General features: G+C 39.7%; 1 protein-coding gene across 24 annotated transcripts in view; it reads right to left on the bottom strand.

Moving 5' to 3' along the window:
* Positions 1-14,263, bottom strand: part of GluClalpha (glycine receptor alpha 1) — a 42,353-nt gene that overhangs the window by 5,407 nt on the left and 22,683 nt on the right. For 9 of the 24 annotated variants that reach the window (XM_015182927.2, XM_015182932.2, XM_033378309.1 and 6 more), the window contains exons 2-8: positions 11,036-11,173; positions 10,184-10,296; positions 6,017-6,087; positions 4,373-4,442; positions 3,572-3,808; positions 3,359-3,493; positions 8-160 (exon numbers count right to left, since the gene is read on the bottom strand). In XM_015182927.2, the coding sequence (XP_015038413.1) occupies positions 8-160; positions 3,359-3,493; positions 3,572-3,808; positions 4,373-4,442; positions 6,017-6,087; positions 10,184-10,296; positions 11,036-11,097 (841 nt within the window). In that variant the 5' untranslated portion in view covers positions 11,098-11,173. Of the gene's footprint in view, positions 1-7; positions 161-3,358; positions 3,494-3,571; positions 3,809-4,372; positions 4,443-6,016; positions 6,088-7,740; positions 7,809-9,800; positions 9,869-10,183; positions 10,297-11,035; positions 11,174-14,263 lie in introns of those variants that run through there. The other 15 variants (XM_033378302.1, XM_015182926.2, XM_003736895.3 and 12 more) reach the window with 4 other exon arrangements.

Genomic DNA, 14,263 nt, shown 5'->3' with positions numbered 1-14,263 from the left:
TACTCACCCAATGACACACGCGCTGGCACTGCGCCTTGATCCAGCCAAAATGATACCCATGATACAATGACCAACATACAGCATGGTATATAAATTTGTATTAAGTAATATGAGAATTCTCGCTTGAATAGTAGATCGACTTTGAGGCAACTGTATTCACCTATGAGTATACAAGGTATATAAAACTGTGTCAAACTCAAAATCTAATTGGGAGGGAAATGTCTTTACGTCTTCGTAGTATTTTTCGTATTTTTTGTTTCACATATAGTACACACAGACAGATAGATAGTTTAGTTAGTGATATCCAATATATTTTACAATAATTAGAGATTTTAAAAGAGAGAGAGAGAGAGTAGAGTGGAGTGGAGTGGAGAGGAAACATAAAAATGGTGTATTTGGTTTTCAAAAAATTTTGCCCAAAAACAAAAAATAAAACATTTATTAGAGAAGAAGAATTTTGATTTGTTTTGTCTGTACAGAAAATGGTCGGGGTGGGGGAGGTAAAAGAAAATGCATTGGCAGAGGGGGAAAACGGGAGGGTGTATATACAGAAAACAAAAACAGAAAAGCTGGTAGGAGACACACAGAGAGTGGAAAATTATAAAATCAAATGAAAAATTGCATCATAGGCAAAAAGTATTTCAACAGCAAAATTTCAATTTTCTGTCTACATATTTTTTTCTTGTTTTCTTTGCACAACAAAAATCTTAACGGAAATGAAGTTTTTGACGTTCGATGCTCGAATTTCCATTTTCCCTACACTTCCGGCCACGCCCGCCCAGGACGCCCCACTGACAATGCCCGCCCCTTTGTTGTATGCTTCATTTCCGTTAATTTGTTGGCAAATGCGTTCCATACTCTTCAAGACAAAGGTGTTTTATTATTTGAAAACATTCTCATATTTTTCCCATGAATTTTTTTTTTTTTTTGGGAATTTTTCATTGTTGTTTGTCGTTTAAGTTCATTTGATTTTCTCTCTGTGTATGGTATCTGTGTGTTCCCTTTATCGTATTTTTTTTTTGTATGCGTTTGCTGGGCTGCGTGTGTGGTTCTGGTTCTGGTTCTGGATTTCTGGAACAAATATATATCGTTGCACACATCCTGGCACACATTTTGCACTGCGCTGTGGCTTTTGGCTTTGGTTCTGTTTCTGTTCTGCCTTTGGTTTTGGTTTCGATTTCGATTTCGGTTCTTTTGGGCTGGCCGGGCTGGACTCTTTCATCAATCAAACCAAGCAGCCGCGCCGCCTCTCTCTGATTGCACCTTAACCACGAGCTCTCACACATTTCTCACTCCGCAAAAAACGCTCATAGAAGATATAGAATTAATAAACTTTATGTGAGCAACTAGGTTTCAACACGAGAGAATGACAGACAGAGAGAGATAGAGAGCAAACAACACTACTGCAACATCTATGTTGATAAATGTACGAGTATATAGTATATGTATGTATATCTTATATCTTAGAGAATACATTTTTTTTAGCTTAAAATGAGGGAGAAAATGAGTTAAATACAGGCTCATGCTAACACAATGAAGGGGACAGTTTTAATTGGGTTTGTACTAGAGCCCTGCATGATTACACAATAGTCGAATATACTCGGAACCCCTCACACCCTCGTCGCCTTTAGAGAAAACGAAAAAAAAACCACAAATGCACATTTCCTTATCTGCAAGATCAGCGCCGGCAGAATTGCCTTATAAATTGCAGCAACACTTTTTCATAGTCTCTTTCCACCGTCACCTTCGCCTTTAAAGTATTGTGTTTATTTGTTTGTAGCCCCGTAAAGTATCACATTTGTTTGTATTTTGCGCAGCGGCAGATCAGCGTCGGCAGAATTGCGATGCATAAACGAATGCAAGGCAGAGCCGCGCCATGAAGTATGATATTTGTTTCGATATGTTCGCCTTTCGAGACATGAGCGAATATGCAAGGGTTTGCAAGGCAGAGGCAGAGGCAGAGGCTTTTTTTATTTTGCGCCGCAGCAGATCAGCGTCGACAGAATCCAATGCAAAAACAATTGCAGGGCAGAGGCTGAGGCAGAGGAATAGCCGCGCCATAAAGTGTGATATTTGGTCCCACAGTAGCCCCATAAAGTAGGCTTATGCCTTTCGAGACGTTAAAGAACATGCAGGTGCTTGGCCAGGCAGTGATTAGCCCCAACAAGTATGATATTTTTCTGTGTGTGTTAAATGAGAACTTTTCCCTCGTTCATTAAGATAATTTCTGTCCCTAGTGCTCATATATTTTTAAGCAATGTTACAGACCTGCAAACGAATTTTAGTTGATTTAAATCACTTTTACACCCTGATTTAAAAACAACTGGAGCTCATGCAGGGCACTCTAGTATGTACCTTTGAAATAACTATGTATTTAGGGTTGGGAAATGATGGGGCTGGGGGGATGGGGGATGGGGGGTGGCACTGATTGCGTATGAATTTCTAAAGGAACTTCCTCTAAATGCTACTCTAACGGTTGAGGCGTTTAAGGTGCAGCTTTTCCTTAAATAAATACCGAAAATACTTGGGTAAACAAATGCAAATGAATCCATCCCCTGCTTGTATTTGCACCTTATGCCAATATGCGCTGACTGAGGCACACAAACGGTAGTTTTACCCAGAACTTGTACGAAAAAGAATCTTTTTGAATTCGATTCGTTGTTTGCATTCACCTACACATAATCATCGTCATCATCATCGTCTTCGTTGGGGAATCATCTTCGATGTCTCTTTGTGCAAAGTTTAAACAACGTTGCACACAATTTCCTCGATTAATTTACTTTCCTTACGGCTTTTGTCGTACATTTTTCCTTCTTACATTACTTCTTCCGTTACTCTCCGTGCTCTTTTGCCCTCCTGGCCTCCTGCCCTCCTGCCCTCCTGCTTCCTGAATAGTTGCAAACATTTACGGGGGGAAAAAGCGCGCGCATGTGCTCATAAAAAACAGCAAGGTAAAAATTGGTATCTGTGTTCCTGAAAGTGTATCTAAATGCGACTACCACGACTTGGGGGGGCAAGTGTGTGTGTGTGTGTGTGTGTGTGGGTGTGGGTCGTAAAAGCTTGCTGCTTATGGGCTTCGATTCGGGGATTCTCGACAGCAGAACGATATGGAAATGTGTGCTATGAAGTGGTTATGAGGCTGTTTATAATACATTTACTGAAAAGGTTAAATGGCATGCAGCAACAACGAAAAACAAGCTACGCAAAAGATAGTTAGATACATAGATACATAGATACATAGGCGAGTAGAGTAGCGTAGAGGTAGAGGTAGAGGTAGAGGTAGAGGTAGAGTAGAAGTAGAGACGAAGAAAACGCTGTTTCGAAGGAGCGAACAGGAGGAGGAGGAACAGAAACGTACCCGTGTTGGTTTTACTGTTACAGTAATCAGTCAAAAACTTCTCCAAAGTGAAGCGAGGTAGGTGTAAATTCTTAACGACCTGCACAGGATCACCCTCCTTCCAAAGGAACACCAAATCATTTGTGGTCCAGCCATCTGTTGGATTGGGTGTATGGAATGTTTGGTGTTAGTTGTTAGTTGGCCCGTTGGATACTGTATCGTTTCAACACTTACAACTGGCCATTCTCAATGAACATATTTGTCTATCCAATGGATATAGTTTGAGATTCATTGGACAAGCCAATGTCAGCGAGATACGTATACTGTACAGAACTGAACCGTTGGGAAAAATGCGTATATACACATTGGGCATGATTATGTTGTGAAAATGTCCCTCCTTCTCGTTTGAGAAGAAAAGATCCGGCATCCAGACTCGGTTCGCCTCCGTCAGTGTGAGGTATTTGAGCCGACCTTTTGAGAAAGATCGGATACAAACAAACGAAAAATAGGTTAAAACTCTAGTTTACACATTGCAGATTAAAGATTAAAAAAACGATAAAGAATTTAGCTCATTTTTTTATTTTTGAATAGCCTCTAGTATTATCTTGTATTTTTCTACGGTTTTTTTTCCTAAATTTGTGTGGTATTTCCAGTATTTCATATTTCTATTTTTTATCTAGTATTTTTCAATATTATTATTTGTTTTTCTAATATTTGAGGGTATTTTTAATTTGTTTTCTGGTATTTTTCTAATTATTTTTTTTCTAGAATTCGTGGTATTAAAAGCACTGTCTGGTATTTCTACGGTTCTGATAGAGTTTACAGTAATTTTTTAATTTTTTTATTTGTAATATATGTATTAGTATTTTTTTTGTTTTTATAGTAAAGGGCTTTCCTTTTTTCTGGTATTTTCTACTATTTTATGGTATTTTTATTTTGGTATTTTTCAATTTGTTCTGTTCTAGCATTTTTCGGTGGTTTCTAGTATTTTCCGGTATTTTTCTAGTATTTTATAGTATTTTTCGCAACACTTACCCTGAATATCGTCGAACTTCAGACGCTCATCCGTCCATTGCTCTCGGAATGTTAACTGCACACTGTACTCCTGCAGGGCGAACGATAATCGAAGGCGGTGGGGGTTGGGGACGCGTCGAAGAAAAACTCTCATTAGTAAAGGAAATAAAACAGGGGTAATTTTTCGGTTCAATTCAATTTTCAACTACAATGCAAATTTCAATGGGAATTTTCTTTGTGTGTTTTCGAGAGGAGGAGTTTTTCAATTTAATTTTCATTTAATTTAACTTGATTGGGGGGTTTTCTTTAAGCAAAAAATGGTTTTTCTTTCTTTATTTCTTTTTTTTTTTGTTGGAATATGAAAAAGGCGAGAGCAAGGCATTGGCGAAATTTTTGGGGGGGTTTTTTTTTTGGTTGTCATGTATATTAGTTATATAGCATGTATATTCCTCAGCTTTTTTTGTTTCATGTCTGATGTCTAGTAAATATTTCATAATGCAACAAAATGCAGGGCATGCAACGTGTTGCACAGGCAAAAGGCAGGCAAAAACAACAAGCATTAAGAGGAGGTGGCAAGCGGCGTGAAAAAGGACAAAAGCAAAGGCATCTTACAACTAAGTAGATTCATAGACATTTATATATCTAAAACATTCCTTAAAAAAGATATAAAAAAATGAATTTTTGTATTTGTTTTTGCTTAAAATCTAACTTAAAATTGAACGTTTCATGCGGTACATCTTTCCTAAGGAATAACTGGAATTATTCATGCCAAAAAGTGATGAAAAATACACCACACATCAAAGGATGGAGGAACATTTAGAACACAAAAATTGGGGGACTCTGAAACAGAAAACGATTATGGAAAACCCTAAAGAGAGCTATTACCACTTCTGTCGTAAAACTAACCAAAATTGTATTCCCTTTTCGATTGGGAAAAGTGTATACAAAAAATGAATAATTATTGGGGACACTTTTCCGTATTTCTTTGCTTTATTGCGGTCCACTTTCTGTGTGGCAGAGTGAATGGTTTCTTGTGGCATCACAAACCTATTTTTGAATTGAAATGAAAACCGAAACAGAAGGAAAATGAAACTGAATGAGAGCGTCGGGTATTTCTTGTGGGTTTCAAAGGTGGTTTAAGGTGAATGGCGGTGGCTGTATCTGTGGTTTTTGGTTTTTGGTGGCTGGTTGGTTTTTTCTCACTTAAATTTAGGCTTAAACTATAGCTAAGACTTAGACGTAGGTTTTAGTAGTACTTTCGCTGGTATAGCTTGCATTTGAGAGGCCAGGTGACATCGGCTTGTGGCGTTTTGGCGGTGATTTGGAAGAGAGAGAGAGAGAGAGAGAGGCACGAAAGCGCTTAAGCGGGAGAGCCTCTGATTCGAGAGAAACGCAATAAAGACAAACCATAAATATTTTCTGTACAATAAAAGAGAGATACATATACACGACCAGTAGTTTATACAGTAATTATATAGTTTACAATTAAATGTACAGATATTCCATATTGGATGACACCTTATATCCACGGATACACACACATTGACACGCACAGCGAAAGGTGAGAGAAATTAAGCGGCTTTTGGGGTTGTGTGTGTTGTAGTTTTGTGGTTGTGTAGCTGTGTAGCTGTAGCTGTGCTCGATCCTTTTCGGAGGCGGACTCACCATTTTGTAATCATCAATCTTCGATATGGATCGCAGGAACATGTTCACCTTCACCATTGTGGCCAAATTAGCTACAAGAATCCATCATCATCAATCATCATCGATCATCATCAACCCACATCCGACCTGAACTTAGTTGGAACCTTAATCGTACTTACTAACTAACTTTCGAGTCTTACAAACTGAATACATATCTATATATATATATATATTTTTTTTTTTTTATGTGTGTGCGCGAAATGTTATGGAAAATCAAAGGAAAACCAAACAGAAATGAAACTAATCAAGAAAATCAAAATTGAATTGAATTTTAAACCCAAAAAATAGTCGTTTTCGAATGGGGAAAAATGTCTGCATGGATCTCATTTTGAAAAATGAAATATTCTCTATGTTATACGTATGTTGTTGTATTTTTTGTTTTCTTTCTGGTTTTTGCTGAATTTTTAGTTGCTTGCTAATTGGATTTTTAGTTGTAGCTTCTATATTTATTTTTTATTTATGGTATGAAATAGTGTATGGTTTTTCATGGCATTTTCAATTACGGTACTGATTTTTAGAGAGGGTGAAAACCAAAACAAAAAACCAAGGAAAAACTATTTTCCATTGGATTACTTTTTTGAGTGGTGGAGTGGGGTACGGGGGTACGGGGGTACGGGGGGTGGGGGAACGACACACACATACACATAAGCACACACATCGACAAAAACAAGAACACACATTTTCACGTTTTCATTTTCAATGTTCCACTAAATATTTTGTACATTTTGTAGCAGCATGAAAATTATAAATAAATTTACGTAAATTTGAAAATTTGTTGAAAAAAAATATCGGGGTATCGGCAACGGTATTTTTCAAAATTGAATCCTCCAAAAAGGCACATCAGTAGGTCGCATTTTAAAATGATTAATTAAATTCGGTTACGATTGATTAATTCAATATTAATTTATTAATAAAAATTTAAGAATACGATTTTTAATAGTTTTTTTTTACAGATAGATAGAGACAGAGAGAGAGAGAGAGCTGTAGAAAGTAGTTTTTAATCTAGGGATAAGTTTAAGTTTTCTTGTTAAAAATTAAAAGAGATAGCAATAGACAGACAGAGAGAGATAGAGAGAGAGAGAGAGAGAGAGAGAGATAGAGACAGCTAGTGAGTGACAGAAGGAGATAGCGAGAGATGTGTACAGGAAAGAGATCCAAAAAGACATTTTGTTTTGTTTTTATTATTTTTTACATGTTTTTTTGTTTTGTTTTTATTTTTATAATGAAGAAAAGAAGGAAATACTAATTCAATTACCAATGCAAACGGAAGAAAAACTTTCTAATTTGTAAAAATGCAAATGGAAAACAAAAACAAATGCCAGAGAATTTTGCTAAAAAACTTTCGGAAAAAAAAACTAAAGGCGAAAATTGTACAAAATGGAAATAAATCATCATCAATGGACGATAAATCATTTAATCACATCGATAGTCAAACATAGTTCTTTTAATATGTATTATAAATAGATATAGAATATAATATTTATATGTATTTTAGAATATTATTATTTTTCTGTGGTGTTCCTAAGAGAGAAATAGAGCGGAATACAAGAACAAGAACAACAACAACAGCCCTAGCACGCGTCACACGAAGAGAAGGATGGGAGTAGAACAGAATGTCAAAGAGGGTCCTAAGATTTGCAAATAGTTGTTGTTGGAGGATTACACACGGCGTGGGGGGCACTTACCATAGTCACATCATCGATTTTCGATATACTTCGTACGAATATGTTGACGCGCACAACGGCGGGACCATCTGGAGGGTAGACGATACATATGGACAATACGTTTTTGTTTTTTTTGTTTTTTTAATTTATAAACAACAACTGCTGCTCCGCAAGAAAAATCACTTAAAAAATGAACCGAAAAGAAACGAGGCCTCTGCCCCCGAAAAGCAGGCAATAATTTCTGTAGATTCTTTACGGGCGGCCCACAAAAGCAGGCAATGCTGTTTGTATATTTTTTATGAGCGGCCTCCCAAAAGCAAGCAACACTTTTACGTAGGCGGCCGGCCCTTGAAACTTGAATAGAGTTTTATTTTTGTGGAAATACAAGAAAATCAGTGTTGGAAAAATATCTGGTGTTGGAAAACACAAGAAAAAGAAATGAAAAATATATGAAAATACTAGCCCGCGCTAATAGTCCCAATGGGGAACCAAAAACCATCGAGTCGCGTGCCGCCTCTCTGTAGGCCAAGAAGAAAAAGGCCATGGAGCTCGTTACGGAGCAGCTGGGCCCGATTTGCTTGTCTTTTCTTTTGGTGCTTTGTTTTTCTCTCTTACATTCTAAAGATACAAAGAAATTAAAGCTATTTTTGCTGCTGTTTTAGGCTAAGTTAAGCTAATACTAGAATTGCTTTTGTTTTGCTTTGTCTATGGCGGTGGCGGTGGCGGTGGTTTGTGACCTTCGAGGGGGCTGGTGTGGTTGGTGATGTTGGTGATGTTGGTGTGGTGTTTATGTTTGTGAAAATGAACAAAAATACAAATGGAAATTCAGTGTGTTGCTAATTGATATGCCTTAATAGTTGTATTATTAATCGAGCTTTAAGGGTAGATATAAATGTGTATTATACTCGGCTATGGATATTTGTCATATTTATTTGTGTGTGAGAGCGTTGGTGTGTGTGTGTGCTAGTTTTGCAAATATTTATGATGCTTTTACACTATTAATGATGTCATTGGATGTCATTGCTATTGCTGCTGCTGCTGCTGCTGTGGCAAAAGTCAATACAAAATGAACTGGAAAATGGAAATCAAAAAAATTTAATCATAATTAAATTAACGGCAAAAAACATGAACTCTGGCAACGATTCGTAATTCGCGGGGGGGGAATTGTTGGGCGTAATCGATTTTAAATGTTCAATAAATTGTATTAATGGAAAAAACACGTACATATGCAAAAAAGGTGAGCGGGGTAGAGGACAACATTTTAATTGAAAGTAGCCAGCAATACACGACCCCTCCAAAAGTAGGCAGCACTTTTTGCAAAAACTTATTTATGGTGCGACCCCTCCAAAAGTAGGCAACGTTTTGTGAAAAGACTTCTTGATGTTCGGACCCTTTCCAAAAGTAGGCAACGATATATGCAAACTCCTTTATGTTGAGGCCTCTGAAAAGCAGGCAACACTTTTGATTGCGGTGTGTTAGTGTCTTTTATATCAAGCTTCCTAAAAGTATGGTACATCTTATTATTCGTTTTCTGATGAGCCGAAAAATGGGCTACAATTTGTCTTTTTTGTTTGTTTATCAGCCCGCCCGCCAATAGTTTCATGTAGCTTGAACTCAGAAAGAAACGCATGAACGAAACAAACAAACAAACGATTGACTGCTGCTGGCGGGACTCTAGAGCACCCAGCAGCACAACGGGAACGTAAAGGATAACGTACATACAGGGCAAAGTACAAAGTACAGTAAGACTTGTACAAAAAACTGCCACCAAAAAAACAGTGGCTAAAATCAAACGCAATGTGTGATGTGGATATATTGGATATAGCGCAAAAAGAAAACTTGGTGTGTGTGTGTGTGGGTGTGGGTGTGGGTGTTTTTGGGTGTGTTTGTGTGAGGCAAGAGCAGTTCTAGATGAGATGTGGCAGAGATAAATATAGAGACAGAGACACAGATGGAGATAGAGCTTAGAGGAGGTGTGGGGTGGGGTGGGGGATTTTTGTCGAATCTCTAACCAATTTTCAAATTCTGTACGGCTTCGTTCATTCTTTCTGGGTTGTTCTCCGTGCATGAGAGGGACTTACCATTTTGATATCACTAATCGTCATAATACTTCGAACGAATAGATTGATTCTGACTATGGCGGGACCATCTGGCATAAAGTTTGGGTTTAAATTGTGAGTTTATCGACAACATTTTGCAAAATTAGTGAATTTATAACTTAACTAAGCTCCGACAACTGAACGGGCATACTAGACTAATTTAGTTACTTAGATTATCGCTAGAATTTCGTTTCGATTCGATTTCGATATCGATTTCGTTTTTGATTTGTTGTAAGTCTAAGACTAAATATCATAGGTTTTTTGAGAGCACTTGAAACGGAAAAGGAAACGCTTTTAAAAAAAGAAAAACAAAAACACAAAACTCCAAATTAAGGGTAGCGGTGCTATGTTAGGGGTATTCTCACCTGTGCCATTGATTCCGGATGGTCGTATACGGGCGTCGTATTTGCCTGCACCTAAAATTTGATCTAAGACTTTTTTCTCCTTTTCTCGGAAATTTATTTTGGCATTATTTGCTCTGAAATCAGGATATGGGGATAACGTACGAACGGTATAATTTGATCAGCAAATTGGTTCTTGAATTTTATGTTGAATATTTTTGGAAAGAAAAGCTTCATACAGCATTTATTATTATTATTATTATTATTTTTTTTTTTGTTATGTACAAATCAGTGGCGGAATCAGAGAGAGATAGAGTATTATACACTGTCGCACTTATCAGAAGAAGAAACCAAAGTCACATAGATGGATGCGTATTTTCTGCTGACTCTGGCCTCGACTTGAGCGTAAATAATTCCAAAATTTATGCTCCGACAAAAATATTACACGAAGATTTAATTACATTTTAATGAGAGTGTTTGTGTGTCTTTGTGTCTGTGTGTCTGTGTGTGTCTGTGTAAAGTGGATGAAGAGGCATAAACTACACGACTACTTCAGCCCTCAAGTGGAGGGGCATTAACCGATTTTCAACGAGTATTTACGGGCCTGGCTCTGCTTCTGTTTGGGCCCAAAAAATTAATGAGAATTGTATGTAAATGGCATTTTTGGAAAGCCACTTTCCCGGCGACCCAAGTGCTGTCGTACAACAGAGCCACGCGAATGCCAGATAAAGGCCGAAGTAGTGCTACACAAATTATTAAAGCGGTGGAAAAAAAATCCGATGAAGAAGCGTTTACTATTTGCAGCTACTGTATGAGAGTGTATCTGTGTGGAGGGAGGATGGTGAGCTCTAGTGAGGGGGGCTCTACTGTACTTACAGTGAAGCACTGCAGAGGCTGGCAAAGTAGAAAATCGCCCAGAAATAGTGTCCACTGCCCATGGCTAGGCCTCGGTGTGTCCCTCCTACTGCTGCTAGTGCTGCTGTGTGTGCTCCTCCGCCTCCTGGTGTGTGGCCTCTGAAATGCAAGACGGCGAGAGAAATATTAACTAATTTGATAATGATATCGATACGCCCCACAGCCTGCCGGGGCCTGTGGCACTTGTGTGAGGCGTGTGACATTAAATTGGAAATCAAATTTAGACCAATTAACATGCCATTTTGGCCAATCTGTGCCCTGGCATCACCTGAAATGCAATTCAATCTATGCAACAACGTTCGTGTGTATCCTTCCACACTCTCTCTATCTCTATCTCTACCTCTGTCTCTGTCTCTGTCTCCGTCTCTATCTGTGGCTCTGTCTCCATCTGTGGCTGTGTCTCCAGGCCGTGTTTGTGTGTGTGTGTGTGTGTGGCTATAAATTCAATTAATACTGGCGCTTGATTCTCCAAATTGAAAATTGAAAACGTTTTGCCACACCAATAATGAAGCTTTAATCTGTTTCGGTAGACAGCCATAGAGCGGGGGGCCTTCATTAAGGTTTCGGAAAAAATTCTGGCCAGGCCCGAGATGCTCTAATCATTGGGGATTAAGACTCGAACGTTTGGGGATTCATAAATGTGTGTGGAGGGGAAAAAAGAGGTATTTCTGAGGGAGAAAGTTGGAAAGTTTAAACGATCAACAACAAATGTTAGGGAAGCCAGGGAAGTTTGCATAAATATTTCTGGGTTTTGGGGACTGGCCTGCACTCCCCATTCGTTATGCCCTTCTTTGATACCCTTTCGAGGCATACCCCAACCACACTCGCAGACATTCATTGCTCTTCGTTTCATTTGTGCAACAATCATTTTGGTTTGGGGGCATTTAAAACAATGCTCCACACAATGACTGGCAATATACCCGGCTGCTATCTGCCTGCCGACCAAAAGAGAGCCAAGCCTGAATACCGAATACCGAATGGCAAATGGAAAATGGAAAATGTGGAAATGCTGAATGCTAGGATAGTGAGGATGTGCTGGGTGCGTCTGTGTGCGTATATTGGAATCGAATTAATCCTTTTATAAGCATTTTTCTCTTCACTCCAGTGGCCGTTGGGATCCTGCTGCTGCTGCTGCTGCTGTTGCATGGGCGATAAGTGCGTGCGGCTGCCACGCCCATTTCTGACGCACATTCAGAGAGAGAGAGAGAGAGAGAGAGAGAGAGACAGACAGGCAGAACGAATGAACGAACGAACGAACATCTGCCGTGGCCATGACCGAGTGGAGTGCCATTATAGTTGTTGCAGGCGGCTCCTGTGGCCAGCAGCAGTCGGCAGGCGGCAGGCAGCACGCTGTAGGGTCTCCATGCAAATAATCAATTTGTTGAAAGGGGCATGCAGCAAACACACACACACAATGGGCTTCAGAATGGAATATGGAATGGCAACAGGCTGCAAACAGTAGGCTGTGGCTGCGGCTGGGACTGGATTGGGGCTGGGGCTGGGGGTGGGGGTGGGGCTGGGGCTGGGGCTGGGGCTGGCGCTGGGCATTCCATTCGTTTCGTGCTGTGTTAATTTGCTGCTGCTGTGACTGCAATTTTCAACCCATAAATACACGGACACCCACTGGCTGTAGTTTTGTGGCCATAGCTGCAGATACAGATACACCGCAGAAGAAAGGCCAGAAAAAGAAGGCCACACCGTAACACCATCTCTGTGTGGGGGGTGGGGGAGGGAGTTGGGTGTTGGGTGTTGGGGCAAAGCAAAGCAAGTAATGCTCTTTGTCATTGGAGATTGTAAACAAATTGGTTTTGGCATTGCAAAAAAATGTGTGAAGACAACTATGGAGCGACGGCTTAGGTTCTTGGGGGGAGGGAGTTGTGTAGAACAAGGGCTCTAGTATAGGAAACAACGATCTTTATTGAGTCTGATCGAGCCGGGTTCAATCAAACATCATTGCCGACATGTTCATTCGTGTCTTAAAAGGCATGAAATAGTTATGGCAATTTATATTAGTTTCTATTTCGGCTGATCTGCTAAACAAATATCATAATTTATGGGGCCACTGTAGAATTAATTATTTTTGAAACAAACAGCATACTTTATGGGGCGACTGTTCTCTGCCTTGCAGGCCTTTGCATGTTTTTTCATAGAGAGAGAGAGAGAGAGAGACAAAAAATTGTTTTTGCTATTTACATTGTGATTCTGCCGATCTGTTGCGGTTATTCCTTAGCCTCTACCTTGCAAACCCTTGCATGTTGGTTCATGTCTCGAAAGGCGAACAAATACATACAAACAAATATCACATTTATGGCGCAGCCCCTGCCTTGCATGCTCGTTCAAGCCTCGAAAGCCGAACAATTGTTTTTGCATCGCAATTCTGGCGACGCTGATCTGCCGCTGCGCAAAATACAAATAAATGTGATAACTTATTCCGCTTCTGTTCCTCAGCCTCTGCCTTTCATTCGTTTTTGCATCGCAATTCTGCTGCCGCTGCGCAAAATACAAACAATTGTGATACTTTATGGGCCTACACACACAAATAAACACAATACTTTATGGCGCAGCTACTCCGCTGCCTGGCAAGCACCGAAAGGCGAAGGTGACGGTGGAAAGAGACTATGAAAAAGTGTTGCTGCAATTGACATGGCAATTCTGCCGGCGCGCCGCGGTGCTGATCTTGCCGATAAGGAAATGTGCGTTTGGGTGATATTTTCAAGCAGAAGGTGCTGCCTTCTTTAATCTGTGTTCTTTATTGCTTACTCGCTCTCTCGATAGCCAATGATACTCGGGTGTCTGTTAGTGTGTCATTTCAGGGTGGTTCGAACCTACTCAAGCTGATCTTTGGACTGCAGCAAAAATACGAATAAAACTTGATTCCTCAGCAGAATAAATCGCCTTTATGGTGTATTTGTATCCCAATCAAAATCATAAGCCCCAGCGGGGGTGGTACAAAGAGAGTATAATAAGCAGAAGAGAAAAGAAACAACGAGACCCAACGATTGCACTGCAAGAGAGGAGGACATGGACCCTAGGAGGTCCCTTATTTTTTGTTGTGTTGTTTGTTGTTTGTGTGTTTTTGGCCCGCTGTCAAAGAAAGTTAACAATGCGAATGCGACTGCCAAATGTCCCACATTTGCAGCTTGCCAAAGCAGTTGGCGCCAAAAGCTCCAACCGCCCCACCCCCGTCCC

Source organism: Drosophila pseudoobscura, chromosome 2, assembly GCF_009870125.1.
Source record: "Drosophila pseudoobscura strain MV-25-SWS-2005 chromosome 2, UCI_Dpse_MV25, whole genome shotgun sequence".
Classification (NCBI taxonomy): Eukaryota; Metazoa; Arthropoda; class Insecta; order Diptera; family Drosophilidae; genus Drosophila; species Drosophila pseudoobscura.
This window is presented reverse-complemented; position numbering and strand designations above follow the sequence as displayed.